General features: G+C 35.5%; 1 protein-coding gene across 1 annotated transcript; it reads right to left on the minus strand.

Moving 5' to 3' along the window:
- Positions 1-1,842: 1,842 nt before the first annotated feature.
- LOC121407999 lies at positions 1,843-19,193 on the minus strand. Its single transcript, XM_041599291.1, has 5 exons — positions 19,043-19,193; positions 10,680-11,042; positions 9,448-9,744; positions 6,000-6,068; positions 1,843-3,909 (listed from the first exon to the last, which is right to left on the minus strand). Exons 1-5 carry the CDS (start codon positions 19,125-19,127, stop codon positions 3,845-3,847), a joined length of 879 nt encoding a protein of 292 aa, XP_041455225.1. The 5' UTR covers positions 19,128-19,193; the 3' UTR covers positions 1,843-3,844.
- Positions 19,194-25,074: the final 5,881 nt, after the last annotated feature.

The raw sequence follows: 25,074 nt of genomic DNA on the forward strand, positions 1-25,074 counted from the left end.
TCAGTTTTGCTGAAGGAAATTACGCTATGGCTGGGATTCGAATCCGTTTCAAAGTCCGAAGACTAATCCACTGGGCCACAACGCTCCACAACCAACAACCTACATACACAAAACAACCAAAAATAAAACAGTCATGTTTGAAATATGAGACAGTCTTGAAGTCACTATGTGACATATCAAAATGTACAGAGAATCATAATATCAGTAGATATACCATGCTACGGCCACACCAACGAAACCGATTCCATACCAACCGATGATGAGCCATTCAATACCACACAACAGCTTTGATCGGTCTGGAGTCGGTCTCGACGCGGTGTGACCGTGACAAGATTTTGCGGCGAAGTCAAGATTGGTCATGTATTGGTTCATGTTTGGCGTTAAGAAAGTAAGGTTGCCTTGCAGTTGATGTTCAGTCAGTCATTATATTCTGTCCGTGCGTCCGGGCCAGGCAACATGACATTTAACAGACTTTCAGCTCATCTCTTCCTAATAATATTTCCCTTATCCCGGCACCCCTCATTAGGCCACACACAAATACTTTATATATAAAACAAACACTATACTGGGCACCATTCTGCATTTCCATTGGCTTTCAAAATACGAAGCATGCATGCGCTTTTCAAAAAGTAGGTATAATGTTGCCATGGAATCTGATACACAAATGGGCATCTACTACATACATCATAATTCAAAATAAAAATTTCCGATAAAAAATGATATCGATATATCTCGGCTCATTCTCAATATACTGGGGGAAATGATGTACATGCATCGTATTCAAACAGGAAAATCACTGCGAACATGGCGAAAATAAGAACACGCAAATTTTGGTCAAGTTTAAATTTAAAAAAAATCTGCATGATGACATCATTTTGATCGTGTTCTTGGTGTCTTCACAATCGTAATATTCACAGGTAAATAAATCTACGAATATATACATAATATATAAATTAGTGTCCTTATATATCGCTGATTGTCTTAAATCCGATATACAAGGCAATCACAGCTATAATTACATCATAAGATCTATTACAAGATAACAATATAAAATTGAATCATACATTTGAAATAATTGTTTTCAAGGTGTACAGATGAGAAAAAAAACCTGGACATATTTTGCCATTTCAACAGTTTCACAGCTTAAGTGATTACATGCAGTGACTACTTTGGGAAAGGATGCAAGTTGGAAAAACAAACTTTAATTCAAGTGTATAAGTGTGACCAAAGCAACCACAACTGCTGCTTGACGTAAGAAAAGTTCGTTTGTAAATATTTATACACTACTCGATAAATTACAACGTATTTCAAACTCTGTTGTAGGACTTAATATACATGATATAACTCGGAAGGGAAAGCTCCACAACCCCTATCTTATCTCACCTCTATAGCTATCCGGATCAATAAACTTCGTATTAATACCTAATTTACAGTGTCCGTAATATCCCTCTTCGTCTTCAGGGGAGCGTTTCATGAAAGGATTTTATCCGACAAGTCTTATTTCATCCGACAATTACCATAGTAACAGTACCTGTCAGCCAATCAGAATCAGGGAAAGTTGTCAGATCTGACAACTTGTCGGATAAAACTATTGATGAAATGCTCCCCAGGTCCTCCACATTTAGTAATATACACTTAAACAAAAGTTTCCATAATATTGGTTTGAAAGGAAACATAATTGTTGGGTAAAACAACGCCAAATACTATTTGTAAAAAATACCCATGAAACGTGTTCTTTGTTACTCCATAAAGTGCTTGTTCTTATCTAGCCCAATATTTGGGCAACTTTTATTCAATTTTTCAAATATATATATATATATATATTCTCTTTCATCTCTGTGAATAAATCTTGGAGATAGGAATTTCCAGAAGGTTAGCCATCAGTAAGGAATCCCCTCCCACCATACATTCAGAAATATTACCTGACAAAACAGATTCAAAGTAGACTGAAAAAACCCCACCTATTTCTGAATGCCCATTTGAGTTGAATATAATCATATCTATTGTATTGGTTTAAATTTTCACTTATTATTTTTAACCCTTTGTCCAGAATGATCATTTTTTAATGAGACTAAGATCGTGATTTTCACTATCATAATTTAAAAATCAGTTGCAGTATAATCTGAGTAAACTCGACGCAACGAAAAAACACAACAAAATAACTAATATGAGCAAGTGTAGTTCTAACCAAGGAAGCCCCGGTCCGCTCCTCGGGCCGGAGCTCCCTGTGTAGTTCCAAATCTTCAATTAAAGAAAATACAATATAACTACAGATTGTGATGAAAATGCACAATAAAGATACCAATTATGACTAAAATAACATGTTACAAATTATACATTTACTAATTTTCGAAGGGTGTTTAGGCCTTCTACGATAAATAGAAAAAATGATTTTTTCCCCCTTAAACTTGAATCTATGAAAGAAATTTGTAAGTAACACGTTTCGAAAAAGTATGTGTTCTAGTATGAAATCCAATAACTAACAAGTGTTCATTATTTATACATAAAATGCTCTCATATACAAGATATAATTGTGATGTGACACTTATTCTGTTAACTTTCTTTTAAAACAAAATATGAAATGAACTTCTCAGCTTGTTCGTTGACTACTGGCTTCGAAAGTTCTCAAAGACGATGCTCTAAACAGTTGCAGAATATACATAAACTTCTTGCATGTCTTGAGAGACATTCCCTTTGATTAAAAAGAAGTTCAACTCTGGCGTTTGTTGTTGTTATTGTTGTTCTTATTTGGGAACCAAAATGGTCTTCGAAACGCTCATTTGGGAGATGTAAGGACTACGATGTTAACGCAACAACAGTCGGTGTTGTGAGAGTTAAGAATCTCTCTTTTCATGCAATACTGTACCAACACTATGTTACACCTTGATATTTGAATATAACACCAACATAGTGTCAATATTACAAAATGAATAACGCCAATGGTTGTTGAACCTACTGGTGTTCGATGTTTAGTGTGGTCTTCTCACAAAACCGACTGGAGTATTTTTTACAGTAGTTTTTTTTCAGTGTAGATGATAATAATGGACCCCAATGGCGTTCACACCTTGAGTGACGTTACTGATCGAAATTGAGGTACTCTCTCCATAGAGGTGGACCTCTCTTTCATGTCTCTTGAGAACTGTAATAGCGCCCTCTATGATTCGAGCAGTCCAATTGCTGTTGCCAAAAATGTAAACATTTCTTCGAAACCTCTGGCAGGATTATAAGGTCAAAGATATTCGTGTCACCTTTATACTCTTGAAAGAGATTCCACACATCGAAATCCAAGGAAGCAGCCTATTTGGGGGATAATCTGACGATGGTAGAATTTCATCACAAGTAAAGAATCTCTATTTGCATACAATCTGTCATGGCTTATCTTGACCGATCCCAGCTCGGATCGACCCCGAATCTCGAAATTAGACTTGGCTCCTTGAATTTGCTGAGATCGACGAGTTACACGAAAATAGGCCATCGGGTGATAATAAGGAAACCATGGAGATATGTGTTTGTGAAACCATGTCCGTTTCTTCTCCGCATCGTAATCAACGAATGTGTACCGGAGAGTCATGCTACGTACCATGGAATATCTCACGAAAATACGTCAATCTCAGAAAGATGTACGCTCGGAAAGGACCCCGATAGACATCATCTCCATGCAGCGAGTGTGATACTCGTCTCTGGAACGATTTCCTCTGAAGATGTATCTTTAACGAGATCCCTCTCCCGGATTGTATTACCATGATGTATATCACATGCTTATTATCCTCACCGAACATCTCATAAATACGATGTCGGATTCGATAGTCCGTGTCGGGGGTGTTTGTTGATAAGTTCCAGTCATTTACAATAAAATGTGAATTGCAAGGGATAATAAAATCACAAGTGAAAGAGTCCATCGTGTGGTTCCTATATAGGGATTATAAGAAAATGGAACAAGATTATTAAATACTCAGTAAGAAAATAAATCAGCTTGTCCATGTATGAAAGTTCCGAAGTAGACTCTGAATATAATATCATTTAGGTTTTAAATGGCTTAAAAACTATTTATTGAAAAAATATAAAGAGTATTCATTTGTAATTCTCTTATAATTATACTGTATACTCATATAAAAACATGTTTTTTTTAATTCAATGTGCTTCTCTTTATTCACAAAGGACATCGTCAAATTTCCTGCATAAAAATAATGACATTGATGGATTTCCATATAGTTAAGGCTGATCGGATCAATCGTAAATCTTTGTAAGATGAGGCCCCGATCGCACAAAGCTGTTACGTCATTTGGAATGACATACATGTAGGCGACCATTGGTCAGTTAGTAGCTCCATGATATTCTGAGTAGGGTTTAACTTCAGTTAAACTCAGGTTTAAAGTTGTAGTTTAACTATGGAAAGCCAGTTGTTACATGAATCTATAACAGTAGAGGTTTAATGTATCAGCTCATTGACTCCCAAAACATCATTAACTGCCTGGGAAGGACAAGTATGGCAGTTGTCTTCACCATTAAAGAATTAGTAAAGAGCACAGTAAACATGAGAAGCAATCAATGTAAACAAAATTTTGAAACGTTTGGCTTCCCATATTTTTAGCACAGAGTTAGACCATGGTCTAAGTTAAACCTGACTTCAGAATAGTCTGATGAGACCCTGAGCTTCGTAATATAAAGGTTTGCGATGAATTCCGGGGGATGGGGGCACAATGAAGAATGGACACAACTATGCGCGACCAAAAAAAACACGTAAAAAGGAATGTCTTTTTCAAGATAGGGCATAGTAAGTACGTAACGTAATAATTTAGTGTTTATAATAAAAACACTAAAAAAATGAATTTCGCTAGGAAAGCTACGTATTTAGGGTCAAATTTGCGAGGGTAAAAAGACTAAAATGTTATATGAAGGAAGTACTTTCTGCCCCAACAGTCAACACTACGTGTTTAGAGTCAGATTTGCGCGAGGTGTGGGAGGTGGGGCCGTACTAAGCCCAATGATGTAGGTAAAGGTAAAACCGACGTCCGACATTAAAATATTGCTGTACTCGTTTAGGGTTCACTTCAGGGAATACTTGCCAAGGGTATCGGTTTGCTTTGTTTTTTTTTAAATAATTGTTAATGGCAGGGTTCCACCCGCCAATACTTGTTAAAGGACAAGTCCATCCCAACAAAAACTTGATTTGAATAAAAAGACACAAATTCAACAAGCATAACACTGAAAATTTCATCAAAATCGGATGTACAATAAGAAAGTTATGACATTTCAAAATTTCGCTTCATTTCACAAAAACAGTTATATGAACGAGCCAGCTACATCCAAATGAGAGAGTCAATGATGTCATTCACTCACTATTTCTTTTGTTGTTTTTTTGTTTGAAATATGAAATATTTTTATTTCTCGTCATTGTCATGTGAAATGAAGTTTCATTCCTCCCTGAACACGTGGAATTCCATTATTTTAACATTTTGTGCTTCAGGCAAGGAGGTCCTAATCGTCAAATTCGTAAAAATTGAAATATTGTATAATTCAAACAATAAAAAAAAAGAAATAGTGAGTGGGTGACATCATCGACTCTCTCATTTGGATGTAACTGGCTCGTTCAAATAACTATTTTGTTAAAAATAAGCGAAACTTTGAAATGTCATAACTTTCTTATTTAACATCCGATTTTGATGTAATCTTCAGCATTGTGCTTGTCTGATTTTTCTCTATTGATTCAGATCAACATTTTTCTGAGGCGGACTTGATCTTTAAGGGGTGCATTTTCAGGATATGGAAATACTCAATTGTTTGGGGTGCTTTTTCGGGACCCCATCCACTCGTCAACGGAAGTGGCCCCCGGCGATAAATTGTAAATATAAAAGAACCACACTAATTGGTTCCCAGTCAGCATTTTAAACAGAGTGCGCATGCAACAAGAATCTTGATTTGTCCGTTGGTATGTAGTGATAGATTGCAAACCTTTGTGTTACGAAGCCTTGGTGTGACAGTACCACTATTTGACTCACCATATAAATGACTCACAGCAGACCCACTTTCATCGCTCGAATGATCTGTGCTACACGTCGTAGGCATTCCTGTAAGGTGGGAAAATGGTCCATTTTTGTTATACAGTGCGTCCCAGAAAAAACGATAAAAAAGGATACCCAAAACTACTTTGGCGGGGCGGGTATCTGAATTTCAAAAAGAAAATCACAAGCCTAAATCGTTTAATGTCAGCTCTTTTATTTGATACCTTAATAAAAAAAAATGGTCAAGAAGTAAAAAAAAAACTTATGTTCCCTCGAAAAAAATGCTTGTATTTCGATATTTTCGTTAAATAAACGTGTTTTCACCGGTTTTCCCACAGAAGCTATCGCATGGTTAACAAAATACTTAATGCATGGCTGATCGTCAACAAAACGGAGTGTCAAATGTGTTTGAACGCTAGCCTGTAGAACCTCTTCATTTTATGAAATTATTGAAATTCAAGCCTTATTTCAAATATCCAGAACTTTTGTATTTTTGACCATTTTCTATAATTGAGGTATCAAAGTAATGAGCAGATAGTGAACTTTTTAAAAATGTGGCTTTCTTTTTGAAACCCAGAGCCCGCCAAATGACTTTTTGGTATTCCCTCTTCAAATTGTTTTGCTCACTCATGCGTGAATGAGAAATTATATTAGTAATTTCAGATGAAAGAGGAGATTCTAAGCTTTACAATGGTAGGTCATTTGTCTATTGTATTTGTGATTAAGTAATGATAAATCATCGATAAATCTCGGTTTCGTTTTTTGTGGGACGCATTGTATAGTGTATATCCTGAAATAAGAAATTGATGAATAGATTCATATAGAAGGAAACCTAAGTAAAGAGTTTTAATTATTTACTTTGATATATGAAACAAAAGTTTCCAAATTTGTCAGGTTGCTAAGTGAAAGCAATCAAAGAACTTTGTGAAATTTGTGGAAATGATAGTTATAAATGAAAGAGACCCCCCTATCCCGTCCCCACCCCGCCGGATATTCACATTGGCGATGACAGTTCAATATGAAAGCTTTGTCACTGATAGCGAGACTAAGATCGATCAATATCACAATGCAAACACTACAAATAATATCTGAAAACGAATTATTGACGACCGTGGATGCTAAAATAGCATTTATTTACCCTAATCCACTGTCGTTTTTTTCAAGATAGCTTGATCTTTCAACAAACAACTGCGCCCCCAGTCCACCCACGGGGGGAGACGCACAGGAAATTAAAGACTTGAAAAGTCGGTTATAAGCAGACCAGTGTATTGACAATCCTAGCTTTCTACAATCTAATCTCAGCACACTTTGATAGACAAGAATTGTTAATACCATGGTCTAGCAAACAAACATTTTATTAGTCTTCATATCACGTGGGGTTATAAGATTAATAGGCCTGCTTCTTTATTTATTTTCAAAATGACAACACTGCGCAAGTCTACTCGGGGAGTCTAATTAAGTACAATTTTGACCTTCCACACACACCTACATAGCATGTCTAGCTTTGTAATTGCAGATGAGCCGTGTCTACAAAGCAACTTATTTTCATTCCTGGTTTCCTAATTTCTTATTTTGAATGGGGTAGGGTGTGGTGTTGTTGACGACATTCACAAGAAAGGTCATGTGAAGAGAATGAGAAAATATAAATAAAACGGATATGCTGAAGCAGAAAGAGAAAGAAACACCATCGAGATAAAACGCGAGAGGAGAAAGAGAGGGTCAGAAATGGAGGGAGAGGGAAAGAGACAAACATACAAAGAGAGAGAGTGACAAAATTATATATAAAAAGAGAAAACACAGAACTACTAGATTCGGGGAGACATAGGAGAGAGACAGAGACAGAAAGGCAGATTCAGCGGAATTTACACGTTTTCTTTCAATTTATCAAATCATCATTACCATGGTTACTTTGAAGAGATCTACTGTTGATGTGAAACTCGTCATCGATAGTCCTCTTCTCTTCCCCGCCCCCCCCCCCCCTCTCCCCTTCTCTCCTCTATGACCAACAGGCCCCTCCATTATCTTTACTCATAAGACCTGCCTCAAGTCGAGATGATGGCCATTTGAATCTGACTAACGAATCAAGTGTCTAAAAGCATAACCTCTGGGCAAAGATCACCTTATAAAATATGACCCCGATCCTTGATAACATTCTTATAGTTCACAAGTAATCACGCGAAAAGAAACACTGTCAAGCATGTGTTCTGGAGCTCGGGCAAGCTCGTGGTGACGGAGGAAAAAATGTGTTTCTGGAGGGGAATTCTTGCTTTTCTTCTTTTCGAATAAAACCTCTTTCAAATGTCATTCCTTATGTTGTGAGAAAATACTATGCAAGCCTATCTGTCGACGATACTTGTTAGATATCATGCTTCCAGGGCTCAAACGATCATGTACATTACAGTTAATCTCAAATTATTATATGGTTTCTATAAAAAAAAAAATGTTGAGAAGAAATGGGGCCATACCATTCTTTCGAGGGGTGTATTTGAAAATTGCCATTTTTAGTGAAAATGTCCGTCCATGATGCCCTCTTCTTTGTTTTCAATTATTCTGAATTATGTAAAATCTTCAGCCTACTTCTGTCATTTGATAGAAAGTAAAAGGTCAGAGTCTTTTGAGAGTATAAGCCTGCTGTCATCAAATAGAAAACTGGACTGGCTGATAAGCTTTTGATATTATTTGATTATTTTTGTTGAGTGTTTTGCGTCTGCATTTCATCGCCAAGACAATCAAAACTTCTGTGTTTTCGAAAAAAGGCAGTGCTTGAAAAGACATTTCAAGCCATGGAATTAGAGAGGGGAGGGTTGCAATAGGACTACCCAAGAAAGCGATGAAAAGCAAAATTAATGGACAAAAATCATATATTAGAGAAAGGGAAGATGAAAAAAAAGAGAAATAAATAAAACATCAAAGCTGAAAGACCTTTATTGATATCAAAACTCAAATGAGAGAGAGAGAGAAAGAGAAGGGAGGACAAGATTAAAAATTCGGAGATAAGCGGAATAAATGAGCATAATGTCCTCGCTTACGTATATTGCCGCTTTTTACACAGTAATGTTTGTTCAGGGACCGCGGAACCAAGGGGGCTTCAGCCCCCCCCCCCCACACACTTTTTTTTCCAAAACCATGTACAAAAAAGTAAAAATCACCATCTGATTGTGATTTTTTGTATGGTCAGCCCCTCCCCGCTCACTTTCAAAATGTTTTCGAAAAGTTAAGAAGTGAGTTTTTGTTGACTTTTAAGTTTCTGGTGCATGGTTATAAAAAAGTGAAGGCAGTGTCCACCTCCCCTTTATACAGTATTTACGGCCTAATGTATATGAATTTGAATAAATTACAACAACCCCCCACAAATAAATAAATAAAGAATAAACAAAAATAATGGAACATTTTTCACAATTTATTGAAAAAAAAACACATGCAGTCGGTTTAATAATATACTTACTGGTAGTTTGCGTTTTGGGATTACCACCGTTACTATCCGCGACCTGACCGAGAGGAAACTGGTAGGGGAAGTGGCTAGGGGGCGGCACGCTCATCCATGGGGGGTCGCCATCCATTATCGGTGGGGGCGGATGGGTGGCTAAAGAATGAGAAGGGGGTAGTGGGGCACCTGGCCCGTCCCGCTTGCCCCGTATGTGATGGACCATCGAATCTATGTTCTCCTGTGCCGATGTCTTGTCGTGTCTGCCGCGGCCTGTGCCTCCGTGTCGTATTCGTTGATGAGCTTTCTCTATGTTGTCTGGAATAGAAAGGGATTCATTAATTATTTGAAAAGGTTAAAAATTACATTTTTCCAATCTACATTTTAGATTTTGCAGAAGGCCTATATATTATGTTTGCATCTTTTGTACTTACGCCGCACATTAGGCCCTATTTTGTTCAAAAGTCTTCATAATGCAACAATTCCATGTTTCCAAGTAGCCCATCAATATGTCTTTTGAGTCTGCAGTATGTGCATTGCTTTGTTATATTTAATGCAGAAGTGGAAATAATGCTGAAATGAAATAATTCTTATTTCATAGATCTTGCACTAACATTAGAGGGCCTTTGATCGGTACATGCAACCCAACGAACTTTGCAAAGTTTTGATGTACACCCTCAACGTTCGTTGGTAAATCCTCTAAACGCTTGCTAGACTTTGACCTCTGGTCAAATATTTTTTGAAAAAAAATTTGACCAGAAAAAAACAGTTGACTTACCATTCCATCCTTCTCCCAACAATTCTTCAAAGTCTCTCTTTTTCACATCATACCCTGATATCAGATGTATTTCTACCTTTTAAAAAAATATCAGGAATTTTTCTAATGGCTCATTGGCTACTGCAGCAGAAAGTGTTCGAGTACCTGATGTATCATTAAGACCGTACACTGCAAAAACTCCGGTGTTGATTTAACACCAGCCCGGAATCTATATATGTCCATACCAGAGAAGTGTTGAAACAACACCAGTTTGGAATCAAACCGGTGCTGTTTTAATACTAATTGGTGTTAGACAAAAACGAAACTGGTGTTGTTTAACACTTCTCTGGTGTGGACATAGATTCCGGGCTGGTGTTAAATCAACACCGGAGTTTTTGCAGTGTATTGCAACATTAAATTTAAAAATTAAAATTAAAAATTGAGAAAAAAATACAGTGTAAATATCACCATTCGTCACACTGGAAAAAAAATTTACCATCATCCTTCAGTAGCTTCGTCTCATTGTAATCATCGGTTCTCGTGGATTTTAAAGTTCTTTCTTTGTCACGGACTTTCTTGTCTCTCAGCTGATCCCACTTGTCTTGTTGTCGTTGATGTTGATGATGTCGATGATGATGGCGATGATGATTTCCCCTTAGTCGTCCTACAAGTCCATCTTCATGTATGGGATCAATCCCAGACGTAGGCCGTGGTATTGATTTTGCACCCGTATCGATGATGTCGACGTTATCGGAAGCAGCATCGGCTGTCCTTGATAGACGGAGCTCGACATCGGGTTCGTCATCGATCAAAGGAGAATGGAGTTTACGATGTCGACGCGGCACTTTGTGGAAATCGACTGTGAAAGAAAAAAATACACCAATGATATGCATCAAAGCCTTCCCACTTAAAATGTTGAATTCTTTCTTCGGGAAATGAGGAATGTGAATCCACTGCATTGCGTTTGTCTCGATATTATACCCATTCGCAATCGAAGGTTTGTTTATCATTGATTTGCATTCCTGAATGATTTGTATGTTGAAAATTGAAAACGAAATGAAATAATTAGACCAATGAATGAAATTAAACCAATTCTTTATTTTTAATGCAACATTGGACACAAAGAATGAGTCAGGTGGATAAACACCACAAAAGTAAGCTTATAAGTGATTTAAACAAGAACTGAAGAGAAAGGGGGGGAGAGGAAGGGAGGAGAAGAAAGATTAGCATTCAAAAACAAAAGTTTGGTCATAGAGAAATGCGACATCCATGTCTCCCTCATGGAAATACGCACCTCTGATGACGTATACACTATATTGTACACACTATCAAAAAAAAGCTGCACTGGAAGTTTCTATTTGGTGCAATTTTGCATCCTCAGATATTTGTTCTCCCCATTTTTCTTAACACAGAATCAACGGGGATAGACTAAAAATACGTAGCATTCTCTAGCCCCGACCATGCATGCATTTCGTTTATTGATGACGTTAATGATCCTTTTTCCTTCGTGATTATTTTGTTTTGTAGTGATCTTTATTATTCATTCAAAATAAATTTCGTACATACATAATCAAGAAAATATAGAACAAGATAATAATTGCAGCAGTGCAATACACAAATTAAATAACAATGTAATAAACATAACAGGCAAATTGTTTCAGAACAGAGACATAATCCGAACTCATATAAAATATAACATTTTAACAAGTTATGTATGCAGCTAAAGCAAGTAATAAAACAAAGACGAAACTACGCGAATTAAAAGAATGAATATATATATATGGGTTCTCCCATCCCATGAGCCCCCCCCCCCCCCTTAGACCCCAAGCTGAACAAACTAACACACCAACAACAAACAGGAGAAATAGTAGACAGGAATTAGAAAGAAGAAGAAGAAGAAAAGAAAAAAAAAACACCATTCACATAAAGGAGAGAAAAAAAAACAGGAACATTAACAAAAGGAAAAAAAAGCATTGTATTGGCTTAAAACGATTAAATTCAATAAATCAAGTCAATCTTGTGAAATGTGCGATATTCTCACACTGTAATTAGTTTTTACAGGCGATTTCTAATGAAATTTGGACGAAATTAATACGACTATATACTTAAAGTATACTAATCTCTATAGCGATAATGAATGGATCATATATATGTTACGAATTTTAAGATTATTATTCACCAAAACACCATGACACAAAAAACATACGGTACTCATAAAAAGTTTCAAATCGTCACAACCGAGTCTTGAACCAAGCGCTAAGAACCCCCTTTAATCGTAAATATCAGAAGACTCTTTATATTGTATTCGTGCGTGGGACGGCGGAAAAATCAATGCAAAGCGCATATTTCAAAACTATTTTAGGAAAATTCCTTGCGGGTTTGGGCTGATATCACACATTATACGACTGCAAAATGTGGAAAGTGCATTCTACCTGCATAATTAGTGGTAGTAGTAGTGGTAGTAGTAGTAGTAGTAGTAGTAGTAGTAGTAGTAGTAGTAGTAGTAGTAGTAGTAGTAGTAGTAGTAGTAGTAGTAGTAGTAGTGGTGGTAGTAGTAGTAGTAGTAGTAGTAGTAGTAGTAGTAGTAGTAGTTGTTGTAGTAGTAGTAGTAGTAGTAGTAGTAGTAGTAGTAGTAGTAGTAGTAGTAGTAGTAGTAGTAGTGGTGGTAGTAGCGGTAGTAGCGGTATAGTAGCGGTAGTAGTGATAGGTAGACGACGACGAAGAAGAAGAAGAAAAAGAGGAAGAAGAAGAAGAAGAGGAAGAAGAAGAAGAAGGAGAGGAAAAAAAAGAAGGAGGAAGAGAAGAGGTCATAAGTAAAGAAGAAGATGGAGAAAAGAAGAAAGAATATTATTCAAGTAAAGGAAAGGGAGGATCATATACATGTCAAACGATGAGTGGGAGAGAAAGCAGGAGCAATTATCTCATTTGAAAACAGAAAGCTGAAAATGATACGCCATGAAATGGCATTTATACACTTTTTCTGCTTGATCAAATTCCGCACGTGAGCGGAACATGTATAGTGGAATTCAATTTGGCTGATCAAAATACATTATTAAGAATGATTAACTCATCAATTTTACGTGATCCTGAATATTTTGTATGGGGAGGGAATCTTGTGGCAAATAATTACAATCGCCTATTAGACTGATCACGTTCATGATGATATTGAATGTTTCTTTTTTGTAATCGCTTAAAATAATAAGCTCCATATTAGAAACTGGCGTGGTCTGAGGGTAAAATAACACACATTAATTACAAATTGTCTATAATATGGATTATATTACCATTTTCACTGAATATAACAGCATCAAAGGTAGATATGAACATACTATCAAACACTCTTTTGATTCAGCGGAGTCAAATTTGACTCGGAATAGTGTCAGCTGCGAGTCGAATCTATTTTAGTCACAATTATTTATTTTCAGTTAGTTTTAAGTGGATATAGGGTCTATTCTCAGTTAAAGACCTTTGCAATTAGCATGGCTGAGATTATATTTAGGAGTCCGATTTTTTTTTTAAATCGGAGTAGAATTGACTCCCAGCAGACTCCATTGAGAGTTAAAATTTGACTCATCGGAAATATCATTTGCTCACTCTATCTATTTCGAAAGAAGGTTTGTCCAGTTTTCGCTTGCTTGCGTATCGAAATTGAGAAAATATGCGTCACTTTTTCCGATGCTTTTCTGCGGCTGGATCCTCAACATTGAAATCTTAACCAAGGTTGAAGCTCTTGAAATGACAACATAACATTGAATGGGTTTGCATATTGATAAAAAGTATAACTGATCTTCATTTTCCACGGGTTTCATGGTTATATTGATATTTCATGGTTATATTGATATCACAATTAATATGAATAAAGAGCAAGTATCTCAATCAAGGTCGACTTTCATATTTTAGGTCAACGAACCTTTTACTCTATTGCGAAAAAAAAAATTCATTTGAGTTGTTTTTTGAAAGCAGTCGGTGCTTCTTTTTTGAATTGCGTAATGCAGGCGAGACTGCCAGAGGCGTTCCGACTTGCAATTCCCTTTAAGTGCAATCAAGTGGAATAAGAACTGGGTTGATGATAATTTTAAATGAATAATAAAGGGAATGAAAAATTATAGGTGATTGAAAATATGACCAATTAATCTAGGAAAATCTGTAATTGGCAATTGAGAAGGCAATGTATAGACTACTCTTCAGTTTATCGCGTACCAATTATAATGAATATCAGTAATCTATTTTGGTTTTTCTTGGCGGGCCTTTTTCCTAATTGGGAGTAATATAAAAATGGGTATAGGGCCATATAGTTACATTATTATCACATGCTACATAGCTTAATAGGCCTTATGTAGGTCCTAGTAAAAGATTTTGAAACATCATTATGAATTAATGCATTCATAAATAGTTGTCTGTATTGGAGAAAGTATGCAAGAAGTACTTCCCTGACATACTCCTGCCGGGCATGGTGGCTCACTGGTAGGTCATGCACATGGGTTCGATTCCCGACCGATTCATTTCACAAATAAGAACCTGCTGTCTTCTTACTAGGCGCTCAGCATTATCACAGTGGCATTAGATATTCGACAAATTTGAAATCCTTTTCCATCATTAATAATTCAGAACTTTCGGAATCTTTATCTAATTATCCATTTCCCCAATAATACAATTGTGTTGGCTTATAATCAAATAAGATTATTTTTTGAATAGATAGTGATAGTCTGTAAATGTGTCGTTCACACCGCTATTGCGTTTCTAATATAATTTAAGATGTAAAAGAACTCAATCTCATTCCCTTATTGTATTCTTAAATACCACACCTTTCCATCTCAAATTCCCCTTCAAATTTCATAATGTTCCCTTTTTTTGACTTTTAATATAACTTATCAAATTCTCTCCCTCTCTTTCCCTCATTGTCTTCTTTTTTCTCTCTCCCAATGCTGATATAATTTTAGCTTGTTGGTTTAAGCAAATCTTATCTCTTTGCATCTTAAAAGCTTAGTTTCAATCTGTCCATCTCCTATATTACCCTCTCTATACCATTATTTCCCCTCCCACTTTCTCTTTTCTAGACGTCCCTCTTTTCACCTGCTTCGCGATTGATTTACGTTAATCAATTCTCTCCCCCCTTTTACACTAATCCATCTTTCCTCCCGCTCACATATGCCCAGATCTAAAATACCAGCTGGTCTCATCATCGCATGCCTGTCATTGAAGTTCAAAGATTTAAAAGAGATCAGAATTATTGATACGATAAGCTCTTGAGTAAAAGACAGTGAGTGACGGATATTCACCACTAATTTGATAAAGTCATAAGTGTTATATCTTTATAATGCCATCTGTGCTTTCCATCTTACCCATCCTAGCCGCTTCTCAAGGATGTCTAAACTATAACCATTTTCACAAAGTTTGTATATATGTTTCAGGCTTTGTTTAAGAATAAAATAACACATTTATTTCCGAATTTTTCTTTTTATGGGGGGTTCTTTTTCAAATTTCGTAAATACATAGAGACTTATTTTTAAAGTATTAATTCATTAATACAATAAAAGATTTTGTCATGAAATACACATTGCGTTTAGGATCTGATAATGTGGAGTCCAAATGTCTCAATTATAGAAAGTCGTGAGTACGAATTTGCAGCATATCTTTTTAGTAGGAAACCATGCACTTCTCAAGAATGATATGAAAATTAGATCTGATATACAAAATGATATCGAAGCAAAGTATTCTAAGAGCCATTACTAAGAAATACAACGCAACGAGAGAGTAAATCGAATCCAATATTACAGCCGTTTGTTTTTCCCCTTTTTCCATAATGAATCAATCACTGTAAATCGATATAACATCAAATGCATTTGTTATATTTGAATGTCAGAACTATTCACTGTTATCAACAAGTGTATTCATTAACCAAAAACAACAACAACAACAACAACTACTACTACTACTACTATTACTACTACTACTACTACTACTACTCCTACTACTCCTACTACTCCTACTACTACTACTACTACTACTACTACTACTAATATTAACTACTTCTACTAACTACTACTACTACTACTATTACTACTTCTACTACTACTACTTCTACTACTACTGCAACTACTACTACAACTACTATACTACTACTACTACTAATAATGATAATAATAATGATAATACTACTACTACTACAACTACTATAATACTACTACTAATAATAATACTTCTACTACTACTACTACTACTACTACTACACTACTACTACTTCTATTGCTTCTATAGGCTGAAAGGGGATATTGATCCCACAATTTCTAATTTAAGAGCTGTGCATAATCAGCAGGGTCGTATCATAGCAATCTTGAACAAGCAGTACCTCACGAACCACTTGGGACTGTCCCACTTTATTCAAGTTTCTTCATTTTCTCTTAAGTTCATATTTGATTGCCATTCAATCTACTTATTGGTTTTCATATAGCCCTTAGCAGAGCCATAGATCCACTGATGATGACATAATACAAATTCTTGACTTTTTATATCGGATTTCCTTTTTCAATGTATCTATTTGTTTTTATAGTAGAGATCGATATCGCTTTCTGGGAGTATCAGATCCCATCGCTCACAAACTGTAAGTTATATGAATTAAGGTTTATTGCTTAGGGGTTGTCACGAAACAAAAAAGAGGAAGAAAAGAATATCATTACAGAGAGTACAAATTAAATCACACGAGTGGGAATTGATTGTCTTTCCGAGTAAAAAATACACCTCTGGTCAAATCGATTGAAGAATTGATGAAATCAAATCAACCAATTATATGGCCTATTAGAGAAGAAATGAGTGACCTGAAGAAATATGTTGTATAACTGCTTAAAAAAGCTTTCTTAATGGATTTATTGATATATTCGATTGGTTGGTTGGTTGATTGGTTGATTGATTGATTGATTGATTTTATTTTATTTTAATTTACAAGTCACAATAATATAATAATATATATTAGCGTTAAAAATCAACAGGCTTGCACAGGATGACCCACCCCACAAAAGCTCGAAAGCTTATATCCAGTGGGATCCTCGATGTGACAGAATTATGATAATAAAAGGTAAAATCATACTATTTACACAATGAAAACATGAAATCAAAAGTTACTATTAGCAATAAATAGATGATATATACAAGAAAAATATATAGAAGAAGAAGAGGAAGAAGTATGAAGAGAAGAAGAAGGACGAGAAGATAAAGGGGAAGAAAAGGAAGAAGAAAAAAACAAGAAGAACAACAACAGCAAACAGTAATAACTACAAAAAGAACAAGAACAAAAGGGGAATAAGAGAGAAAAAATAGAGAGAAGGAAAAGGAGAAAGAAATCCCGATCAAAAAAAACTTCAGTCATATTATACAAAATAATAATAATACCTGACAGGGAAAAGATAAGAACGTGGTCAGTATTCAGGCTAAATCAACCGTATAAGATATCATTTGCATCTTCCCTTAATTTGACTCTCAAGTGAAGATATTCCTTCAGTATTCTCTTAAAATAAAATAAAAAGTTTCCTATTCCCTGTAGATCATTAGGAAGAGAATTTTAATGTTTTATAGTATTGTAATAAAATCATTTGCCAATGCTACCTACCCTTTCTGGTAAGCAGAAGTTGAAATAGCTGTTTCTTGTATTTTGGTTATGTTGTTGGGTAACAAGATTAAAGTTTGATCCAATATAATTATTCGATCTATTGTTTTGAATGTTATGCACGTGGTGCAAAATTTTGAGAAAACCTGCTCCAGAGAGTTTGGTGTAGCCAACATAGGTTGGGATCAGAACAATTAATGAATCTAACCATTTTATTCTGTATAATTCTCAAATTCTTTTGATCGGATTTGCTTATCCCACTAAACCAAGCGAGGTTAGCATAGCCAAATAAATCCTAAATAAGAGCAAAACAAGAGAATACGTCTTGTTTTCTGATCCATACAAATTTAAGACGACCATTCGCTTTTTATGACTGATTACTAATTTTAAGGATGAAAATGAATGGACAGCTCAATGCCTGAATCTTCTACAGATTCTTTTCTCTGAATAATCTTATTAATGTAAGTCACTAAATATTAAAAATACTTTTTCTAATTACTTTCAGAAAAAATAAGAATGCTTTCGGTTTTGCCTAAGTGTAAAGATAATCTATTATCAATCATCCAATCGACACATGTAGACAGCTGTTCGCTAAGTTTTTCATCAACAAATTTTGGTAAGAGTTTGAACAAAGTACGCCGTCATCTGTATACGATAGTTTTCTTTCAGTTTTTATACATGGCATTGTTGAAAATAGAATGGGGCCTAAAATGCTTCCCCATGAAACACCACACGTTATAGGCATAATTTTGGAACAAATATTGCGGATAGCCACTACCTGATGTCGATTCGACAAGTAGGATTTGAACCATGCTAAAGTAGCCTGGTTAAAAACCCATGTTTTGTAATTAAAAAAAATAAAGTGGCATGATTAACTGGTCAAACGACATAATTTGCAATTTTCGTCCGGCTCCGAATCGTACGACAATCGGCTGTCCCAGTTGACCTATTTTTGACAAAGACCTCTTAACACGTCTATCCCCGTTGCAATTGAGAAAACTCGCTTATAGCTCTCGTTTCGAGTTCAGGTACATGGTCAGTTTATCAAGGCCAATGCTTTCAAGCAAAGTGAGCTCATATCATATTGGCATCTGTCGTCTATAAAGTCAGCCATTATGACTGCTTAACCTAAACGTAAAATGTGTCCTAGGTAAATGGTTACATACCAGCTTGGCGTTTACCAGCAATATGCTGTCCTGTCGAGTTCCTACGGGAGTTACCATAAACAGAAAACAGAAACATCATCATTTTATACGTACCTTGGACGGCGTATGACAGAGAAGGAATCAAGCAGGCCATCACCATAGCAACCAGAAATTGTAATATTGTTTGTTCCACAAGCATGATGATTAGAATGATCAGGAGCAAATCGTTAGCATAGCACAAAGAGAAGCTGCTTCGTGTTTGAAATAATCCTGTGTAAAGAAAAAAAATACAGGTCAATGTAAATGGATGAATTACATGTAGTCAACAATTTTTTTTCAACTCATGCCACTTATATGAAATTAAATCTGTATTCTTCTTTAAGATAAGTCATAATGAAGATGAATTACTATTTCATGTTATCACTGGGAACAATATCAAACGAAAGAATTGAATTGAATTGAAAAAAGGTGCTCTAAATTAACATTCTTTCCATTATCGTGTGTTTGTAGGGCCGATCCAAGATTTCATGAGCCTGATAATGGAGTAGAGGGGGAGCTAGGCAAGGAAAGCTGTTCGTTTTTTTTTGGCCAGATTTTCTATTTGATTTCATTTGAGTTCATTTGCATATCCAACAACCAAATTTAATTCAAGTGACATTGTACGCATTGTTCAATGTAAACATTAATTCTGATTAACAATGAGTTACTAATACTCGATTTCCTTGAAATGCAAAAGAAAGGAAGTTACTGACAAAAACCTACAAAATTGTCGCCAAGAAATATTTGAAGAGCAAGAAAATGGTTTGTAAACTATTGTGATGATTAAAAGAAACAACGTGTAAAATAGAAAATGAATATCATTATCATGATTTGCAATCAATAGTGCACATGTTTAGGTCAAAAGGATGCCATGTACCCCCCCCCTTTCTCTCTCTCCCTCTCTCTCCCTCTCTCTTCGGAACTGAGGCGGCTTACCCTTGAATACTTTGGTAACCCAATAGTGTTATGTAGAACCTATGTGTTAACCCTTTCAGATGTTTGGGTTAAGATCCAATCTATACATGCCAAATACATGATAATAGGCGGTGATTTCTTTGACGTCCATTTTGTGTGAAACATAAATGGTAAATGACGTCTGTCATCGATTTCCATTCACCATGCTAAAATCCGGTATTACAGACTTTCAGAAACACTACACCCGACCTTGGTTGCTTTCATCGTAAAGCTAAATGCAATGTGGAGAATGGATTCGATTTCTAGAGCTACATTGACATTGTCAAAACAAAAACAATAAAAAAAAACATAGTCGAGACCGGCCTTAAGGCCACATTTTGCCGGCCTTGGCTTCGGGCTCGTGTCGAGTCACGTGTTTAAAGTCAAAGTCAAAGTTTTCTTCGGCTGCTACGTGACTCGGAAGTACCGTCTTCTACCATATCCCTGGAAATGATAAACATCATTTATGAGATTGCATAACATAGCCCCTTTTGAAATGTTGTAAACAGCGTATTTAGTGGGGTTTTTTATTTTCTGAATTGCGTCCAAATTTCAATCAATTTCGCTTCTATTGCCATAAGCACAAGAGTCCATGAAAAGAATACTGCGTGTCTCGGAAATATTTTATACCATTAATCATAATTGCTCGAATAAAAACGAAATTTCACTCATTTCCATGCATTTTTCTTTCTGTCAATTTTCATTTTCAATTCCTTTTTTTTCTCCACGTAGTTTGTCATTTCTCTACCTCTCTATAGCTCAACTGCTTCTCTCGACCCCTAACAACTCCTTATTTTTACCCCCCCCCCCTTTCTCTCTCTCTCTCTCTCTGCCTGTCTGCCTTGTTTATCTCTCCATCCCTCTGTCTGTATGCCCATCTGAACCCCATTCTCCTTCGTTCCCTTTTGGGATATATATTTTTCTCTCTATCCATTTATACACCCATATCTCACACATATGTATCTTGTCTTCTACCCCCCCCCCCCCTGCTCTCTTTCTCTTGTCTGTCTATCTGCCTAATTTATTTCTCCCTGCATGTGTCCATCTGCCCACTTATCCCCTTCTTTCATCCCCCCCCCTCCTCCCTGTCTCTTGCTATCGTTGATTACCCCGTCGTGACAATCATCTTAACGGTAAAAAGAACGTAGTTGCAGCAAAAATTATTTAATGAGAAAGTCTTTAAAATCAAAGTTAATTGCCACAATATCATCATAGATCTAGATCTGGTACATTGAAATAATCCTATCTTTGCCAAATATCGTGGTCATTTTGGTAATTTCTCAGCAATGAAACTTTTTTTATAAGAGCCAATTTTTGACACTTTATTTTATCTATACATACAATCACTCATTTTGAGATGGCTACTATAACTGACATTTATCTTTAAAGCATTATTCAGTTTTGATAGTCTCAATACGTCAGTTACTCCTCAGAGGAGAAAATATAACGTCAAATTTGTTTTCTTTTTTTTCTTCAGTTTCTCTTTCAACTTGTTGCTATGGTAACATCGTCAATCTTCCGAAGGTGGTAAGCATGTCAACAGCAAACAGAATACAAATGTAACTCGTTCGTTAACGCATCATGCTCAATAAAAATTAAATTTTAATAAAAATGGCAAACATCATTTTTGTGAACAGCCAGTGTCTAATTTCACGTTGACTTTTCAATATAGACACGTCTACTCTATTTTATGGTGTTTGCTAGAGACCTGAATAGAATATCACGTTCATGGCGTTATGGTTAGGTCAATTCCCTACAGGCATTTATATCTATTTTGCCAAAAACAAATATTTGACTGTTCACAAATAATAGGTGTCAAGTTAATGATGGCATGGATTATGATGATGATAATTATGTCGGGAGTAATAGTGTGCCATAAGATTCTAGGTCCAAAAGATAGGTCCAAAAGAGGAGGATACGGTATAGTGTCGAAAATCTGTCTATCTGACAGTCAATCGGATCGGGGTCGCCCTGGCCACTAACCCGTCTCTGTGGTCTAGTGGTTAAGGCACCGGCGTTCAAAGCTGGGGGCCCGGGTTCGATTCCCGGCAGAGACATTTTTTCGGCATCACCAATTTTTCCAAAGGGTAGATAGCTCTGGGGAACCTTGATATAAGCTACGCCTACCAGTGTTCTCTTCATCCATTTCTTTCACACAATGTTTAAATAAAAGAGTTGCCAAAGATGTTGTACATGTATAACTTCACACATTTAGAAATACATATATACATATATATATTGTCAGGAAAGTATATTCATTTTGGAACTGATATTCAATCGGAGGGGAATTTGGAGTTAATAAAAGTAAAAACAAAAGTAGATAAAATTATTGGTGAAGGTATGATGAATATCCATTAAAAATAAAGAATTATGGATTTTCAAAACACTTTTGTGAGGTCATAATGCCAGCAGCCCTACCTATTATGTACTATAAATTCCATAATCATTTTTTTTTCTAATAGAAATGATGAAAAAGAAAAAAAAATTGTTACAAGAGCTTAGACCTCTTAGTATATGTAATTTCGATGGATATTAGACATAAGTATTTCAGATTTGTACTTAAAAGTATAACTCTTCATTGTACTCATATCCTTCTCATGTATAAACATTCAATCTCGCATATTTACTCGCTGACTTATCCAGTCACAAATAACTTCTAACACGCCACGATGTCGTGATAATTTTCCCTATTCTGCTCTTGATACTTATACGTGAAAGAGAATATTTATTCTGTGATACAGTTTCAGTGAAGTGAGTACAAAATGAATTAAATTTCAACACAGAATAAAAGCACAATTAGTTTCATTATCAATATACAACGAGAGGTTTCTTTGAAATTTTCGAGACAGTCAAAATAAATTTTTAAAAAGTTGAGGAGTGTCCAGTCGTCTTGGTGCTGTATACCTATTGCATTTCAGTTTCCTTGGTCGATTCTAACCTTTGCTAGTTAGAAATTCAGCTATCATTAATTTTCGATGGAAAATGTTAAGAGATAAAAATGATAATTTTAATGTCTGTATATTCATAGCTCATTTCCTTTGTTTACATTCAAGTTCCCAGTCAATCTATGTCAATCTATTGTGTGCCAGTTGAATATGAATATAATGTAGGCCAATACCAGTCCTGGGTCCCGTAACACAAGGGTCAGCGATTAATCGTACGCTGAATTTCACGATTGATTGTACATTGTAGTCAATGGAATCAATCATAGAAAAATGTTCTACGACCATTGCTTACCTTTGTGTTACGGGCCCCTGATCACAAAGGGGTTGGAATCCATTTCCGACGTATATACATGCCATAAGCTGGGGTGGGGGATAGTTGTTTGCCCTTCACTGTTAATGGTCAATGGTAAATCTTCCAAGGTAATATTTGTAATAGGGCTTTTACAATGCCAAATTCAAGCATTTCAGCCAAGGGAGTCTATTTTTCTTTGAAGAAAGCATTTCAAGAAAAGTGTTAATCCCTCATGTCAAGACAATGATAAGTATTCATATTATTTATTTATTCATTCATTCATTTATTCAGTTTCATGCAAAACAGGATAGTCCTTTCATTGCCCAAATGCCTGCTTTGCAAAATACCTCTGTATACGTAGAATGATTTACAAAATAAATGATGAAGCAAAATACAATTACAATACACAAATAAAATTACACAATATATCAATACTGTCATATTGAATGAATTGATAGGCAATGAGCTAAAATGAAGATTTAATTACGTGCAAATGTGTACATAACAGACTGTTAAAGGTATTGTTTGACTTTGTGAGCAGCCGATTTAAAAAATTCTCAAACCAAGATGAAACATGTGTACAAGTGCATGTGTTAGAACTGATTAACACTGAAAACAACTATTATTGAGAATGAAAAGCTAAAACTACAAGGCAAACCCCGATTTTGTAAATAGGCGTCTTATAGACGCCTAAATAGTACACAAAAGTGTATGGGATGACATTAAGATGGTGTTTCCGGTCACTTTATATTTCAATTTTGAAGCACTAAATAATTATTTTTGAACGCAATTTTTTCTGGGCTTCATTTTTGTAACATATCACAGACACAGGTGACAAGTGTGACCTTCTAGCTCAGATTTTCTTAAAGTCAAATCAATGTTAACCAATCACTTTAATTTGTGTATTATTATACGTGCTTAAGTAAGTACTTTATACATTTTACTTTTTAAGTAGTTCTTTCGATACTCTCATTGGTGTCTCGTTTTTTCGTTTCGAGTAAGATGATATTAATTCACTAAGATTTAATTGGTCCGCAGATTTCTTTTATTGATTTCGCCTTTGACGTTTAGCCAATGTTCTACAAGACAAGGTTAGGTCAAGTCCACCCAAGAAAAAATGTTGATTTGAATAAATAGAGAAAAATCAATAGCATATTGCTGAAAATTTCTTCAAAATCGGATGTAAAATAAGAAAGCAATGACGTTTTACAGTTTTGCCTATTAAAAAAACCACACATTTATATTCACAACGCAATGACAGGCAAATGAGACACAATGATGTGCCTAACTCACTATTTTTTTTTTTTTTTATTGTTTGAATTATACAATAATTCATTTTTACGTATTTGTCATTAAGGACCAACTTGAGTGAACCATATAGTATTAAACAATTCTAATTCCACATGTTCAGGGAGGAATTAACCGTTGTTTCCCTTGGCAATGAGGAGAAAGTTAGAATATTTCATATTTGACATAATGAAATACAAACAAAAATAGAGAGTGGACGACGTCATAAGTCTCCTCATTTGCATACCGAACAGGAAGTGCATATAACTGTTTTGTGAAATTAAGCGAAATGTCATAACTTTCTTTTTTTACATCCGATTTTGATGAAATTTTCAGTGTTATGCTTGTTGGATTTTTCTCGTTTTATTTAAATCAACTTTTCAATGGGGTGGACTTGAACTTTAAAATTCATTGTTTGGATTGTGACGGGATCTCATCCATGTAGACAGCAGGCCTACAAAATACATCCAGAATTAATTTGATTGATTTCGTATTGTACCTTACAACTTTGTGAACTTGAGAATTTTTTAATTTAAGCAATGTTTAATAATTGGAATTTGATAAAATTCAGATCTTGACGTGACGAGACACTTTTTCGTATTTAGATTTGATACCCTTGACCACCACAA

This window comes from Lytechinus variegatus, chromosome 2 (assembly GCF_018143015.1).
Source record: "Lytechinus variegatus isolate NC3 chromosome 2, Lvar_3.0, whole genome shotgun sequence".
In the NCBI taxonomy this organism is placed as follows: domain Eukaryota; kingdom Metazoa; phylum Echinodermata; class Echinoidea; order Temnopleuroida; family Toxopneustidae; genus Lytechinus; species Lytechinus variegatus.

Coding starts and splice junctions, on each gene's coding strand:
- LOC121407999 (XM_041599291.1), bottom strand. CDS start 19,127: ATGCTTGTGGAACAAACAATATTACAATTTCTGGTTGCTATGGTGATG. Junction 11,043..19,042: donor TCTGTCATACGCCGTCCAAG/GTACGTATAAAA, acceptor TTTCTTTCACAG/TCGATTTCCACAAAGTGCCG. Junction 9,745..10,679: donor GAAGCTACTGAAGGATGATG/GTAAATTTTTTT, acceptor TTTCTATTCCAG/ACAACATAGAGAAAGCTCAT.